The sequence below is a fragment of the Polychytrium aggregatum genome (assembly GCF_025602895.1).
Source record: "Polychytrium aggregatum strain JEL109 chromosome Unknown BJ171scaffold_11, whole genome shotgun sequence".
NCBI classification, from domain to species: Eukaryota; Fungi; Chytridiomycota; class Chytridiomycetes; order Polychytriales; genus Polychytrium; species Polychytrium aggregatum.
The window spans coordinates 454,782-469,578 of NW_026516213.1; the positions used below are offsets into that span (position 1 = coordinate 454,782).

The window sequence follows — 14,797 nt, forward strand, 5'->3', positions numbered from 1 at the left end:
CACTTGCACTTGCACTCGCCCATGACCAGCGCCGTCGACCGCTGGGCCCTGTTCATGGCCCTGATGACTCTCCTTCCGCCACCGCATGTCCCTCGCTCGGGAAAACACCCACTTGCTCACCGCAAGCCGCCGTCCCCATCCCCCGGGTGCTTGTGTCTCCTGGCCATGTCCCGTTGCACGGAGCGCCAACACAAGCACCAACACAAGCGCCAACACAAGCGAGCACGGGCGGCAACTGTGTTGCCAAAGAGCCTGGCACCGCGGCAGCACCCAATCGGCAAGGAGTGCCCCAGCAGGTCGTTTACCTGCAAGTTCCTGTGTCGGCCGCGCAGCAAAACACTTCCATTGCGCAACCGTGCCGACGGCCAGTCTATTTGCGGCAGAAAGAGGCAAGGCGTCGCAGGCCACAAGGCATTCATGTGTGCCTGACTGCCTGTGCTCCCTTGCTCGTCCCCGGCCGACAAGGCCTTTCCCTCTGGCCCGGCCCTGTGATATCGTACGAGGTCTTTCCACGCCGCAGGAGCGTTGTCGTGACCCCATCCCTTGGTCGTCTGTGCGCGCAAAAGAGGCAAGGCCAAGGGGCCGTCGCGCCGCATATAATCCTCCGTGGAGGCGCCCGCCGTCTCCCGGCCTCCTGTCCTGCGCTGGCTGCTGCGTCTTGCCTGGAGTTTGGCTGCTGGCTGGCTTCGATTCCTGTGCTCCTCATCTTTCTCCCTCAAACACCACTCCCTCAAACACCACTCCCTCAAACACCACTCCCTCAAACACTACTCCCTCAAACACCACTCCCTCAGGCTCGACCGCTTACCACAACCACACCACAACCACAACCACACCACAACAACACACCACAACCACAACAACACACCACAACCACAACCACGGCAATGTCCCGAGTCGTCGCCGGCCTGCTCGCCCTGATCCCTCTCGGGTGGATGCTCTACATGAGCCCCGCAAATGTCCCCGACAATTCGTCCAACCAGCTCAGCCCCATGGACATCTACTATATCGCCTTTGGCGTCTCGCCTCTGGCCCTTCTATGCATTGTCACGGCCCTTGCTGACAACTCCATCTCCGAGGCTCTGTATCGCCCCCGCGCCCCAAAGTCCAAGTCCGGCTCGGGCATCCTTGCAAGCCTGTGGCAGCCTCAGTGGCAGGTGCTCAAGAACTCGCTCCCCCGTCCGTCGTACTTTGGCAATCCCTGGTCGCTCGGCGAGGTGCTTGTGGTTCTGCTGTTGGTCGCCTGCAACCTGGCCTGGATCTTCGTCCCCATCATCATCGAACTCATGGACCCAGAGTCAGGGTCATCGACACCTCTCACGCCCTTGGCCATCGCTTACAACTGGACCAAGGACATTTCGCTCTGGGCCGCTTGGGCTGGCCTCTGGGATGCCGGTCTCTGCATCCTGTTTGCCATCCGCGAGAACTTTGTCTCCAAGAAGCTGCTCGGCACCGAGGCTGGCCAGTACCATCGGACCATCCGCTTCCACATTGGCCTCGGCTATACCAGCTTTCTGCTGATGACGCTGCACTCGCTGTTCTTCCTGATCAGCGCCATCGTCCAGGGCAAGTTTGTCAAGACCATGCTGCCGTGGTCGTCCAACTACGGCTACTGGAATTTCGCCGGCCTGGTGTCGTGGGTGGCTCTGGTCGGAATGGTCGCCACATCGGTGTACAAGGTGAGAATATCGGTGCAAGAGTGGAGCCATCCGGGCTCGGCCTGTGTTCGGGATAGATTCAGGCATCGCCGGGAAACGCTGTGCTGTCCCTCGTCTGGTGCTTTGATGTGCCGCCACCCACTACACCGCCGTTCATCCTTCGGGCCGATGTCTTTAGACACCACATCTCGCTCACCATCAACACCTTTATCCCACGCCATTTGCAGGTCCGTCGCAGCAACTACCGCGTTTTCTACTGGACCCACCAGCTCTATGTGGTTTTCTTCTTCTTTGCCTTCATCCACAAGGGCCTCGTCACCACCTATCCCATCATGTTCCCGATCCTGTACTTTATCTACGACCGCTTGCGTCCCCGGCTCTTCTTCAAGCGACGCACCATGGCCCTTGTACAGCGAACTTCGTCGAGCACCATCATCAAGCTCGATATTCCCATCGAAGACTCGTGGCGCGGCGCATCTACGTACGCTCCTGGAGACTGGGTCAACATCTGCATCCCCGAGCTCTCGCGCGTCGCCTGGCACGCCTTCAGTGTCGCCTCCTATTGCCACGACACCCCGGATCGTCTGACCCTGTACATCAAAGCCGGTGGCAAGTGGACCAACGCCCTCGGCAAGATGGTGCAGGAAAACGAGCACATTACTCTCCCCATCAAGGTCGACGGCCCCTTTGGCCCTCGCTGCACCTCGTATCTGCTCCACGAGCGTGTGTTCATGCTGACGGGCGGCAGCGGCCTGGCTGCTCTCCTGCCGTTCCTCTACCACTACATGACCGCGGGGCCTGCCTCGGGAAAGGTTCGGCTGATCTGGACCGTCAAGAATGAGGCCGATGTCCTTGCGTTCTCGGGCTTCCTCGTCGACATGGTTGACGATGCCTCTCCCCTGGGCAATCGCGTGCGCCTCGATCTGCACATCACCGGCGACATGAGTCCTGAATACGCTACCATCGCCAGATCGACGACAAAGTACGAGAACGACCTGGCCACCCTCGTCCGCGGCACCCGCGCCACTCTGAACCGCAACACCCTCAAGATTCCCAGAAAGAATCTTGCCAAAAAGACCCGCATGGCTGATCTGGCACTGGTGCTGATCATCTTTATCTTTGGCATTGCCGGCTGGTACCTCGGCGTGTTCGTCAACCCCACTGGTCCTGAGCTTGCCCTGTGCTCCTCCAACAACGCCTACAAGCTCGTTGGACTTGATCACTTTATCTGCTGGTACTCTCTTCCAGCCGCCAGCCCTGTGCTCTCGGCCTTGTTTGCCGCCGTTGGCGGGTACATTGCGGCCACGGCCCTCGGCTACTCGCGAAAGATGAGCAACCGCGTGAGCCGGTTCCTGCTTAACCACGCCATGGTCCAGAAGCCCAGCGGCGCCTCGGCCACGCTTGCGTCGCTGCAGGCTCGGCGAGATCTCCTCTATGCGATCCTCGCCAAGATGAACGTCATTCGCGTGCGCCCCGACATTGGCCGCTCTCTGCACGAGATGAACGGCTATGCACGCGATCGCAAGCTGCATGTCGCCGTCATGGCGGCCGGCCCCGAGCGGTTCATGCGAACTGTGCAGCACAAGGTCGTCGATTGCGATCATCTCGACTGGTATCGAGAGTCGTGGAAGGTGTAAGCTCCTGGGGATGCTGCCGATAATATCATGGGGGGAGGAGGAGGCACTCTTTTTGTTTGGGTTTGGTTTATTTTTTGTTTCGCTTTACAGGCGATCCAATATAAAACGGGACACCCGGGTTTTTGACCATTCATCGAATATTTTGTTACCCAATGTTATCGCGCGCTGGCCATGACCATTCGCCACACATCCGACTTTCGCACCGCCGCATTGCGATGCTACGCCCTCATCCATAGCCTGCGTAAGGTCGCCTCCATATTCAGTGTATCCAAGAGCACCATCCATCGATGGCACCGAGGATGCAAGCTGGATGACCCATCCCGAGTCCCAGCTCGCAGATCCACTTTCTTCGAGCAGGCATGTCCAGTCATTCGCACCCTGATTGAACAGGACCCGTTCCAGACTGGTCCTGTGTTGCGGTGCAAGCTCGAGTCCATCCTCCAGAGGAAAGTTTCACTCTCACTCTGCCACACTGCCATCCACCGAGCAGGTCTCTCACACAAGAGGGCAACACACCTCTACAAGTCCAAGCGACTGGATGAGCGAGTGGCACAGTTCAGGGACCAGGTCCGCTCCATCGACCCACGACGATTCGTTTTTGTCGATGAGACAGGGATCAGGAGATCCATTTTTCCTCTTTACGGATACTCACCGAAGGGTGCTCCGCTTCGCCAGCGCAATCACATGAAACACAAGTCTGTCTCGGCTGCATTTGCCATCAACCACTCTGGTGTGCTGCATCGCATGTACATCCCCACATCATTCAAGACACACTCGATGGTCGAGTTCTTTGAGCGAGCGACCTTCCCAGACGACTCTGTGGTTGTGATGGACAATGTCAGCATGCACAAGACAATGGCTGTCCTGGACTGCATCGATCGCCGAGGATGGTCAGTGATCTTCACCCCACCTGCCTCACTCGACTTCAATCCCATCGAGAACTTCTTTGGGATTGTGAAGCATCAGTACAGGAAGGCAGCAGCGCTGAATGCGTCCGAGGGGTTCAGAGTCGGAATGGTGACCCTGTTTGAGTCTGCCGTTCGGAGGGTGCTTCCAGATGTCTTCCCACGGCTGATTGAGCGAGCGATGCGCTTCTGGGGTTGAGCTCCCCAATCACGCCGCCATTTTCACGCTCAAATCCCTGGCTTGAACCTCTCGGCGATTTTTGAACAGGGTCACTTCCCCAACCAGCCCGCGCAGACGGGCTCCTGCTCTCGGGTATAAATGCCACACCTTCGTCCTGCTGCTTTCTTCCCTCATCTCGCCTTGATCTGATCATCGCGCCATTGTACGATAAAAAAAAGTCTCTGTTCTGACCAGTACCACTGGCAGGCATCCAGCATCCTCTGCCCCCATGCCTCCGAAGCGCAAGGGTGCCGGTGATGGCCAGCCTCGGCCACCCAGGCCCAAGAAAGCCAAGTCACAGTCGGAGCCTGTCTCTGGTTCGTATTCTGACCCCACGCATGCTTGTTCGTCTGTTGCTCCGTCGCTCACCACCACTGCTTCTGCAGATCCAATGGATGTCGATCCCACCGAGCCTGGTCCATCTACTTCCTCGAGTACTGGCAAGCGATGTCGCCAGTGCGATGGCACCGATCACGAACGTTGCAACACCAACAAGTGTCCCAAATACCGGCCCCTCAAGAGTTCTGTCGTCCCACTCGTGGATGGAAGGTCATCCGCCCCTCAGTTCAGCTGCTTCAAGCAGACGATGGATGGCTGTTGTCTCAATCCCGCTCTCCGCGACAAGATCCAGGCCACCGTCGAGGCCATGACCCAGATCCAGTTCGAGGCATCCAGGCTGCTCAACCTGCACATCCTCCGGTGCATCGAGCAGGATCTTCCCGTCCCCGTCATCTCCAAGTCCACCCCTGCTTTCGTTCGCCAATGCTTCAGGATCGTCCAGGCCGATGCCCTCTCGACGGCCAGGGATACCAAGAAATACAACGAGCATCTGGTCGCTTCCTTTCGCGACTACCAGACCACTCGGCACGCAGACCTGCCTCCGGCCCCTCGTCTGCCTGATGGTGCTCACAGTCAGCTTCTCACCCTGGCTGTCAATGCCTATGCTACCAACTGCACCACCCACCTCAACCTGGCCTACTGGCGACTCCTTCGCCGCTTCTGCGCTGCCGTCTTCCCAGCCAACAAGCACAAGCACGAAGCCATCGAGGCCTGTCTCGAGCTCTTCGAGAAACCAGGGCAGACTCCACCCAAGGCCGATCTCGAGTTCCTATATCCCGACTTTGGCCACGTCCTGGACGAGTTTCGGTACAGCAGCGACCAGGACCGCTTCCGGGCCCTCCATCGCCTCTCACACCATGTGAGAATCCTCGCCCGAGACAAGATGGTCGACAATGTCCACAAGTGGATCGACTGTGACATGCCCGCCCTCCGAGTCACCGAGCTGCAGCGCCAGGCCAAGCTGGACGAGCTCACTACCCAAGGCATTCCCTCCGACGACAAGAGGTTCACCAAGGCCAAGTCTGAGCTCGGCACCACCAAGGCCAATATCAACAAGCTGGCATCCAGGATCAAGTGGGCACTCAAGCAGCTCGCTCTCGACACTCCTCCGGCCGTGTGCACGATGGTCCCTCTCTGTACTGCAAGGGCCAAGTATGTCAAGATTGACACGGTCACTCTCTGGCAACTCCTTGACACCGAACAGCACCTTGGCCTCACCAGGGACAAGCTCAAGGAAGAAGGTGAGGACGGTGTCAACAACCAGGATCGTCTCTGGCGCAGTTGCTTCAAGCTGCGTAGTTCCCTCTTCCAAGAGCGGGACGTGAACAAGAAGCTGTTCAACTACGAGATCAGCACCGATGGCATTGGATGCACCATCGGCCTCGTCAAGTTTCTGCCTCGAACCGATCACACCGAGACCATCGAGCCTCCTCCGACTGCCGAACAGCGCATCCAGGCCCACATCGGCGACCCAGACCCCAACCGCACCACTTGGATTGGCATCGATCCTGGAGTCGGCTCCATCTTCACTGCGGTCATCCAAGCACCGGGCCACCAAGACGAGGTGGTCTCGTTCTCCAATGGTCACTACCAGCACATGTGTGGCCATACGTCCAACACCAAGTGGCACAACACCATGAAGTATCGACTCGACATCGAGACCTGGATGTCGACCACCCCCTCGCCCAAGGTGTCGTCCTCGGAGGCTTTCAAGGTCCATCTCACCCATGTCCTGCGACCGGAGCTGCGAGTGCAGCTCGACTTCCACCTTGGCAAGAAGGCCCGTCACCATCGCTTCACAGGCCACAAGAGGCGCCAAGTGGCCGTCGACAGGATGTGCAAGGCCGTCCTGAAGCACGCCCCGATACGGACTGATGTGGTGATTGCCTTTGGCAATGCGTCATGGCGGCAAGGCAAGGGCCACGCATCCAGCCCTCGGAGGCAGCGATTTGCTCGGTACTTTGAGCAATTCGAGCACCACCGACGCCGTCCCAATCACCATCATGGAAGCGTCAAGGTGGCCTCAACGAACGAGTTCAACACCTCGCAAGTGTGCTCCAAGTGCCTGGAGCCAGTTCGGTTGGAAGGACTCGATGCGCCCAGTGTTGCGAATTCCCACTTTGTCAGGAGCTGCAAGAATCCCAGCTGCCGGACAGTGTGGAATCGCGACGTCAATGCGGCGCGCAACATGATCACAGTATGCAGGTCGATTGTGGAGATCGGAGAGCGACCGGCGGTCTTCACTCGGAGGCTGCCAAAGTGATCTGTTTTATTTCTTGTGGCTTTGCTTGACGCGAAGCACAGCACATACTACATGTTCATGGAAACGGCTATATTGTCCCGTTCTTTTCTGAATAAAGGGTATTCTTCGCAAACCAATAAAAAACGGGACACCCGTGATTTTGACGATTGATCAAATGTCTTGTTACCCAATACAATCGCGCGCTGGCCACTCGATTGCCAACCAGGACGGGAAACAACCTCACGGCTTGCTCGCTGGGGCCTACAGTCAGTCAGCGGGTTTCAGACATCTGAAGCCAGGAAGGAACTGTCCCGTTTTTTTCTGGATTGACTGTATTCTTCGCATAACGCAAAATGCCCTTTCTTGGTGCGCATTCTCATTCTTTTCAACCGGGCTCAAATGTGGTGTGCAATACAATCCAATCGATCTCATCTCCGCACGAACACTTGCGGCATGGTGCGGGCCGTGGATCAATGCGGAAACCGACGGCTCATGTGTCCGATTTCAGGTGCAAGCCAGGCAGGCAAATCGGCTCTGGGCATCGCATTCACATGCCGGCCGCGCCATATTTCCAAGTCGGCCGTCGTTGGCCTCCCCACCCCCACCCTCGTCCATCTCGCCTCTCGAATCCCAGGGCCACAGCCTGCCGTCTCAACCCGATCCTCCCCTCCCCTCTTTCCATTCCACATCGCCTCGATGCTCTGCTCCCGCTCGCTTGCATCCCGCCTCATTCAAACCGCACGCTCGGCTCGGCTGTCCGTTCGCCCGTTCTCGTCGACGCGCCCCAGCCAGATCAGCTATCAGCTCTCGGACGAGCAGCGCGAGCTGCAGGAGCTGGCTAGAAAATTCACTCTGAACGAAATCATCCCCAAGGTAGGAGCGCTTGGTCGATGACCATCTGCCGGGCGCATCCGTCTGCCTCACGAGGCAGCGCCTATCCTCCTGTGACCATGTCGCTGGTGTTCGCTACTCATTCGCCTCCTCGACATGCTCCCGGCATGCAAACTCATGTAACCCACCTCAAGGCGGCCCACCACGACCGCACGGGCGAGTATCCCTCCGAAATCCTCAAGAAGCTCTGGGAAGTCGGCTTGCTGAACCTGCATGTCCCTCAAGAGTACGGCGGTCTCGGGTTGGGTGTGCTTGAGTGCGCCATCGTCAGTGAGGAGCTGGCCTACGGATGCACCGGCATCCAGACGGCTGCCGAAGCCAACGGACTCGCGGTAGGGCCATCGTTTGCATGTTGGAAGGAGCGAGGGCCAAGGCCACCACCCCGGGAGAGCCAGCCGTCCCTCGAGTAATCGCCTCATCGTCCAACTGATCCCTGTTCTCATGGGTGCTCTTCTCGCCGAAATGGCGGCTGTTCTTGCTGCAACCCGCACGATATCCACTATCAGGAGGCACCCGTAATCCTGGCCGGAAGCGACGCCCAGAAGAAAAAGTATCTGGGTCGCATGATCGAGGAGCCGCTGATGTGCGCCTACTGCGTGACCGAGCCCATCGCCGGATCCGATGTTGCCGGCATCCAGACCCGCGCCGTCAAGAAGGGCGACTCGTGGGTCATCAACGGAAGCAAGATGTGGATCACCAACGGCGGCAAAGCGAACTGGTATTTCGTCCTGGCCAAGACCGACCCGAGCGCCAGTGCCGGCAAGGCCTTCACGGGCTTCATCGTCGATGGCAACTCGCCCGGTATCACTCTCGGCAAGAAGGAGATCAACATGGGACAGCGGGCCTCGGACACCCGCGCCGTCACTTTCGAGGATGTCGTTGTCCCTGACGAAAACCGCCTCGGCGATGTCGGAAAGGTAGTTCCTGCCCCGGCGACAGGCTTGCAGTTGCATATCGTGCGATCGAGTGGCCGCTTCGTCGTCTTGTCGTCTTGTCGTCCTCTTCCCAGAGCCAGTATTGCATGCACCGTAGAGGCCGTCTCCAGAATCAGCGCGACGATCCTTTCTCCAGCACAACCAGCTGATTCCTCCATCCCTCGTGTTTTCAGGGATTCAAAATCGCCATGGGTGCCTTTGATATCACCCGTCCACTCATTGCCGCTGCCGCTGTAGGTCTGGCGCGACGAGCGCTGGATGAGGCCACCAAGTACTCGCTCGGTAAGTCAGCTCCGGTTGTTTCATGACACAGGCGGACATGAGCGATGCACTCGCCCCCACAGCGATCGCTATCCTCCATGGCTATCCCGTACCGACCCTCTCATGTGGATCGCCGTTTGATCGCATCCGTCGTGCCCGTCGTGCCCGTCTCATCTCATCGCTTCCTTTCAGAGCGCAAGACCATGGGCAAGCCGATCTGTGAGCATCAGGCCATCGCGTTCATGCTGGCCGACATGGGCATCGGCGTCGAGGCTGCCCGCGGGCTGGTCTGGAAGTCTGCCTCGCTCAAGGACAATGGCCAACGGAACACCCAGTACGCTGCTATGGCTAAGGCATTTGCCAGCGAGGTGGCCAACAAGAATGCCGCAGATGCTGTTCAAATCTTTGGCGGAAACGGTAAGGCGCAGCGGTTTGGGACAGAGTTGGCTGTTGCGCTGGAAAAATCGAGCCGATCTCGGCATCTGTCCAAGGGGTCGCACGGTCGGCACTTTGGCCGACTCAGGGATCAGCACATGCAGTTGCTGCACCAATCACTTTCTCATCTGCCATGTCGGATGTGTGCTCGATTCCAACCAACAGGATTCAACACAGAGTACCCTGTCGAGAAGCTCATGAGGCAAGTGTCCGCTTTGCAACGAGCGGTGCCGTTCTCTCCGCCGGGTTTCTTGTCGAGTGTCGGTGGGAATCCCCGATTCCCTGCACCACTAACGGCCGCTGCTTCGCTCCCTTGTCTCGCACAGAGATGCCAAGATCTTCATGATTTACGAGGTATGCCGATTCCTGATGTTCGCTGGTGGAGCCTGAGACCTCGGTTAGGAGTACTCTACCGATCGGTAACCGATCTGTCCGCGCGGGTGCATTCAACGGACTCGGTATCGAGATCCTCCGCCATTCGTACTGACCCAGGGTTTACCACGACCATGTTAATGACGACAGGGCACGAGCCAAATCCAGCGCATGATCATCTCACGGGGCATCATCGACAATGCCGCCAAGGGCAACAACTTTGCATGAGCGGCTCTGCGCTCGGATGCCAGATGCATCAAAGCCACTGTTGGACAGTCTGTCCGTCATAGGCCAAGCCGCGCGCTGAATCCGTTGTTCTCTATGGCTCTGCTTGGGAAGCCACAGCTATGTATTGTGTGGCCCGTGGCCAGCCGCATCCTGGGAAGCAATCCTCAGCACGGCCATATTCAGACGACTCGGGTCGAGGGCTCGATCGTCCGCATGTTACCGTTACTGTTGCTGTTGCTGTGGAATCAAATGACGCCTTGCGAAAGCCCCTTGGCAAAGAACTGCACGCCCGAGTCCATCAGCTTGTAGTGCACGGCGTGCGGCTGTGGGAACGGGCGGCCGCTGTCCAGGGCCGATGTTATCCAGAACGGGCTCCTGATGGGCGAGATCTGGCCATGGACACCCTGCGAATGCCCGCTCTCGAGGCCCCGCACCTCAAGCGTAGCATCGGCCAGGTGCTGGATCTGGCTGCTGAGAGGCGACCCCAAGCTGGGATCACCATGGCACAGGATTGCGAGCAACCCACGTTTCTGGTCGAGGAGGGAATGGTGCAGAGTCAGGACTACCGTCCACTGCCACTCCAAATGCCAGCCCATGGGCCGAGCGACGTCAACCTGAGGTGCAGCGAGACGACGCAGAGCGGCTTCGGAAGCTTGCAGAGCAAGAGATGCTGCTGCTACTACTGCCCTCACACTTGCCAACCCGACGCTCTGCCAGTGAGCCCAACCTCTTGCATCAGTCGTTTGCACGCCTGCACAAAGCCGACCAGGGTCCGCTCGGGAACACCCAGGAACTGCAGCACCGAGAGGTCGTCGACAAAGATGCACGGGGTTGTCGAGCGGGTTGCTGGATTCGATTCGATCGTGGTGATGCTGCTCTCGATGATCCTGTAGAGCGCCTCGCAGATCTTGTCGAGCGGTATATCGGCATTGAGGTCAGGGGATTCTCGCGAGTGCAGCTGGCTCAGGGCATCGATGTAGCGGAGCCTTGAGGATTCCTTCAGAGCAGCCAGATTGATGCCCTGTAGTCGAAAAGGAGCACGGATGCAATGGCGGCAGGATCATGCCAAGTGGTCAGCACAAATGTACTGGAACGATGCCAGAGCTGTAGCAATATAGTCCACCGGCGGACATTGTTCAGGCGCCGAATCTCCATGAGCCAGCTTGGCACAACGGCCGATGCGTTCATGACGGGGTAGGGATCGTGACGGCAGCATGGGGTTCAAATATGCTCCTCCTCCCCTTTCCATCCAGCCAGAGCACTGTTAAGCGTCCGCCGTTTGGGATTGCCGGTGCCCGCCCGGCTCTTGCAGATCGTCGTGCCACTCACCAACTTCCTCCCGATCAGCAGATAGTGATTGAAGATCTGCGATAGTCCCACAAACACGACCGATCCGTTCTTCGGGAGCAGCGTCGACTCGGCCGAGGACGGACCCAGCGGTGCCGTTGGATTTGCCGGCTTGAAAAGCAGCTGCATGAGCAGCGGGAACAGGAACGAGGCATCGGCTTCGAGCGAGTCCTTGATGAAGAGAAAGTGGGCCGCCTCGTGCCAGACGGGCAAGACGACTGACGAGAATGAGAGGGACATGTGTTGCGGCGCTGTCTGGGGCTGGCTGATGTTGCTGGATGCCTGCTTGAGTCGATGGTCGCTTGGGCTGGATCGATCGCCAGCACAAGCAAGTTGCGCGTCACGTGTATTCTCGTCTCCCGCCCTCCAGTTCCAGGAGGAAGCATGCCCTCGATGGCCCTTCTCTGCCAGATACATAGCTGCGCTGTGCGAACCATCGGAGCAAGCCCAACCGCACGGCTTTGGCTGCACACTCCCCGAGCGCCTTGATCATACCCAGAGTCCTTCCACGATGCTCAGCGCCGATACCAACGCCGATCCGCACTCGCTGCCGCCTTTCGCAAATGCCTCGAACAAACAGCTCCATGTGCAGGTGGGAAGCTCGGCCCCAGAGGAGCAATATTCACACGCGTCAGCCGGATCGTTGAGTGCAAGGAGCGAGCCATCAGTGGGAGGGCGAATGCGGCTGGACACTGAACCAGTGACATCACTTCCTTCCATCGCCGCAATGCGCGACCTGATAACGGGAATACGCACCGGCCATAGCTTCGAGACAAAGAGGCACAGTTGAACTCCTGTCTCGCCATACTCGATGACAGCGTCTCGCGCTCAGATGCCATGTCCGGCCACATGAAGAATGTGCGGCAGGAGCTCGCTCACACGCAGGTTTGTCCATCGCTGCATCGGATGGCAACTACTGGCGTCCCACTTCGCCGCCAAGCGCGATACATCGATACTGTTGCTGATGCCGTTGCCGATGCTGACGCCCGTGTGCTTTGCACGGTGCCCCAGGCCCTGTTCGACGCCAAGACACGTCAGATCGAGGGCGAGGACCATCTCAAGCAACTGGCTGAGCGTGAGAGCGGCCGACTCACCTTGGAGATCAGGAACATGGAAAAGGAGATTGCCGACATTTCGGACCATGTGCGTTCGCATCACTCCTTGTGCTCGTGCCATATCGTGGTGTGGTCTGTCTGGGCGGGTGCAATATGTTGGTTTTGCATTCATACTCAAGGACTTGCTTTTGTCCATCGCTGGTCCTGAACGAATGTGGCCGGCCATGGATGCTGCTCACCGGCTTGTATCCGTTGCGCCTCTCCAACACCCCGACATTCGCGGTGTGGCATCAGCTCAGCACCATCCAGAACAACATCTACCGCGGCAACGAACGCATCGACGCCATTCGGACTGAGCTTAAGCTCGAGAAAGACGAGCTAGACGAGTGGTTGCGCGTTCAGGCCGAGAAGGAAGAGGACAGCATGGCCCTGCTCAAGTACTCCAAAGAAGACGACCTGAAGATCAAGGACCTGAGTCTGCAGATCGAGAAGCTCGTCATCGAGGTCAACAAGAAAAACGCTACGCTGAGTGCCGAGGTGAGGAGGCGAGTTCCGTTGGCTCAGAGGCGAGCGTGGACACGGTACTTACGCTGCGGACCAGGCCGTTCTGCCCGTAACAGCCGCACTGAACAAGTACCGCCCTCTCGACAGGTCACTGAAACTCAAGTCGCGCAGATCGAGCTCGAAAAAGCCACAGAGGAGTTCAAGACGGCCCATCGAGAGCGCCAAGAGCTGATCAAGAAGTGGGAAGAGTCGATCAAGAACATGCAGCGCACCGACCAAACCGTTGCGGATGCCCAGGACAAGTACCAGCAGCTCAAGGTAGGCGCGAGCGTTGGTTCTTATTGTGTGCTACTATTGGGAATCTGGTGCATATCCCATTGCCATCGGCGACTTGTGGCAGTGGACACGCTCGCACTCCTGCTCATATTGTATGGGTGTGCAGACGATTCACGTGCACTTGTTTGAGAGAGATTGGTGCCGCTTCCATGCATGGATGCCTCCCATCTTCCAGTTCATCGATGTGCACATAAATTTCATCTCTCTGAATCGCTTGATAGCGAGCTTGGATTGTCACAGGCGCCTGGCCAAGACTAACTCTCCGATCGATTCTCTGGCCGAGGAGTAGAGCGAGATCCAAACCAAGCAAGCAGTAATCGACGAGAAGCAAACCTTCCTGGACCAGCAGCTCCAGAGCAACACAGAGACAGAGAAGAAGATAGCCAACTGCGACCGACACGTCAGCAAGTTCCGGTAAAAATCAGTCTCGTATTCATCACCGTTGTAACAGGCATCCCGTGTGACGTAGCCAAGGGTCAACACTGATGGTCACGTTCGCGCATAGACTCGAGCTAGCCGAGGAGAATGCCGGGTACAGCCAGTTTCAGGACGAAGTTGAAGTGCTCAGGAGCACGCTGAACAAGAGTAAGTGATTGCTCCAGACACGCAGATTCAACGACGGGCACTCCAGCAGAGAGGTGCACTATTTTCCATGCATCCTCCCATCCGTGGGTCCGCCCATCCATGCATCCGTCGATTCGCGACCTGTGCCATTCTGATTCTCCCTTATCATATGAGCCCTGGTTGACCGGCGCACGTCTCGGCGGTGCATACACATGTCAGCATCTGCGCACGGTTTTGTTACGTGTCCAACGCTGCACAGTTGCTTCTTCCTACATCTTCGCATGTGGACACTCTGTCAATGGCAAACCTTGCACTTTTCTTTCTTCCTGCTTTGTCTCTCTCAGCTGCCACGGACCTCGTCAGCAAGCGCGGTGAGATTGTCGATCTGAAAGCCGAGCTCCAAGAGAGACAGTCCAAGCTCGAGAAAGAAAAGACCAACAAATCCAACATGAAACGCAAGCTCGCTGATGTCCAGAGCGACACCATGACTATGGAGGAGAGGTCCAAGCAGGTACGTCGTCGAGGCCATTTCACGGCTGTCGCGGTTTCAGTCAAATGTGCGATCAGTTTACCCAGGAGCGCGTCCCATCGGTCTGTCGGCCGTGGTGCCGGTCTGGATCAAACCTGTTGACGAATGATCCATTGCGCATCTTCTTGGGCCTCCAGCTGCAAGAAATCCTGAAAGAAGAAGAAATCAGGAACAAGAATCTGGACAGAGAGCTCAAGATCTTGCGAGAGACACGTAGGCGGCACGCAGTCGAGGATATCATGCGCAATGCCAGAGAGTGGCCAATAAGCGCACCCTGGGGCAGAAAGCTCTTTCCGAAGGCACTCATGGGTGCCGAATGGCCTAAACGCCCTGCACAGA

The 14,797-nt window shown here is 57.8% G+C and overlaps 3 protein-coding genes across 3 annotated transcripts; 2 read left to right on the plus strand and 1 right to left on the minus strand.

Annotated features, from left to right (window-relative positions):
- Positions 1-992: 992 nt before the first annotated feature.
- BJ171DRAFT_422110 (uncharacterized protein) lies at positions 993-3,295 on the plus strand (the record flags this gene model as incomplete). The annotated part of the gene is made up of 2 exons (XM_053107526.1): positions 993-1,679; positions 1,886-3,295. The coding sequence occupies 2 exons, from the start codon at positions 993-995 to the stop codon at positions 3,293-3,295; spliced, it is 2,097 nt and encodes a 698-aa protein (XP_052968463.1).
- Positions 3,296-7,594: 4,299 nt separating this feature from the next.
- BJ171DRAFT_29461 (acyl-CoA dehydrogenase/oxidase) lies at positions 7,595-10,302 on the plus strand. The gene is made up of 8 exons (XM_053106969.1): positions 7,595-7,874; positions 8,027-8,224; positions 8,399-8,809; positions 9,001-9,109; positions 9,281-9,505; positions 9,689-9,725; positions 9,850-9,877; positions 10,046-10,302. The coding sequence occupies exons 1-8, from the start codon at positions 7,698-7,700 to the stop codon at positions 10,121-10,123; spliced, it is 1,263 nt and encodes a 420-aa protein (XP_052968464.1). The 5' UTR covers positions 7,595-7,697; the 3' UTR covers positions 10,124-10,302.
- BJ171DRAFT_29467 (uncharacterized protein) lies at positions 10,046-11,750 on the minus strand. Its single transcript, XM_053106971.1, has 3 exons — positions 11,453-11,750; positions 10,851-11,144; positions 10,046-10,653 (listed from the first exon to the last, which is right to left on the minus strand). The coding sequence occupies exons 1-3, from the start codon at positions 11,708-11,710 to the stop codon at positions 10,369-10,371; spliced, it is 837 nt and encodes a 278-aa protein (XP_052968465.1). The 5' UTR covers positions 11,711-11,750; the 3' UTR covers positions 10,046-10,368.
- Positions 11,751-14,797: the final 3,047 nt, after the last annotated feature.

Bases quoted from the DNA above. Each gene is read 5' to 3' on its own strand.
- BJ171DRAFT_29461 (XM_053106969.1), top strand. From the start codon at position 7,698: ATGCTCTGCTCCCGCTCGCTTGCATCCCGCCTCATTCAAACCGCACGC. The intron at 7,875-8,026 runs GTAGGAGCGCTT...ACCCACCTCAAG, and splicing joins TGAACGAAATCATCCCCAAG to GCGGCCCACCACGACCGCAC. The intron at 9,506-9,688 runs GTAAGGCGCAGC...TCCAACCAACAG, and splicing joins TCAAATCTTTGGCGGAAACG to GATTCAACACAGAGTACCCT.
- BJ171DRAFT_29467 (XM_053106971.1), bottom strand. From the start codon at position 11,710: ATGTCCCTCTCATTCTCGTCAGTCGTCTTGCCCGTCTGGCACGAGGCG. The intron at 11,145-11,452 runs GTGAGTGGCACG...TTTCGACTACAG, and splicing joins TGCTGATCGGGAGGAAGTTG to GGCATCAATCTGGCTGCTCT. The intron at 10,654-10,850 runs GTTGGGCTCACT...CTCCTCGACCAG, and splicing joins GCAAACGACTGATGCAAGAG to AAACGTGGGTTGCTCGCAAT.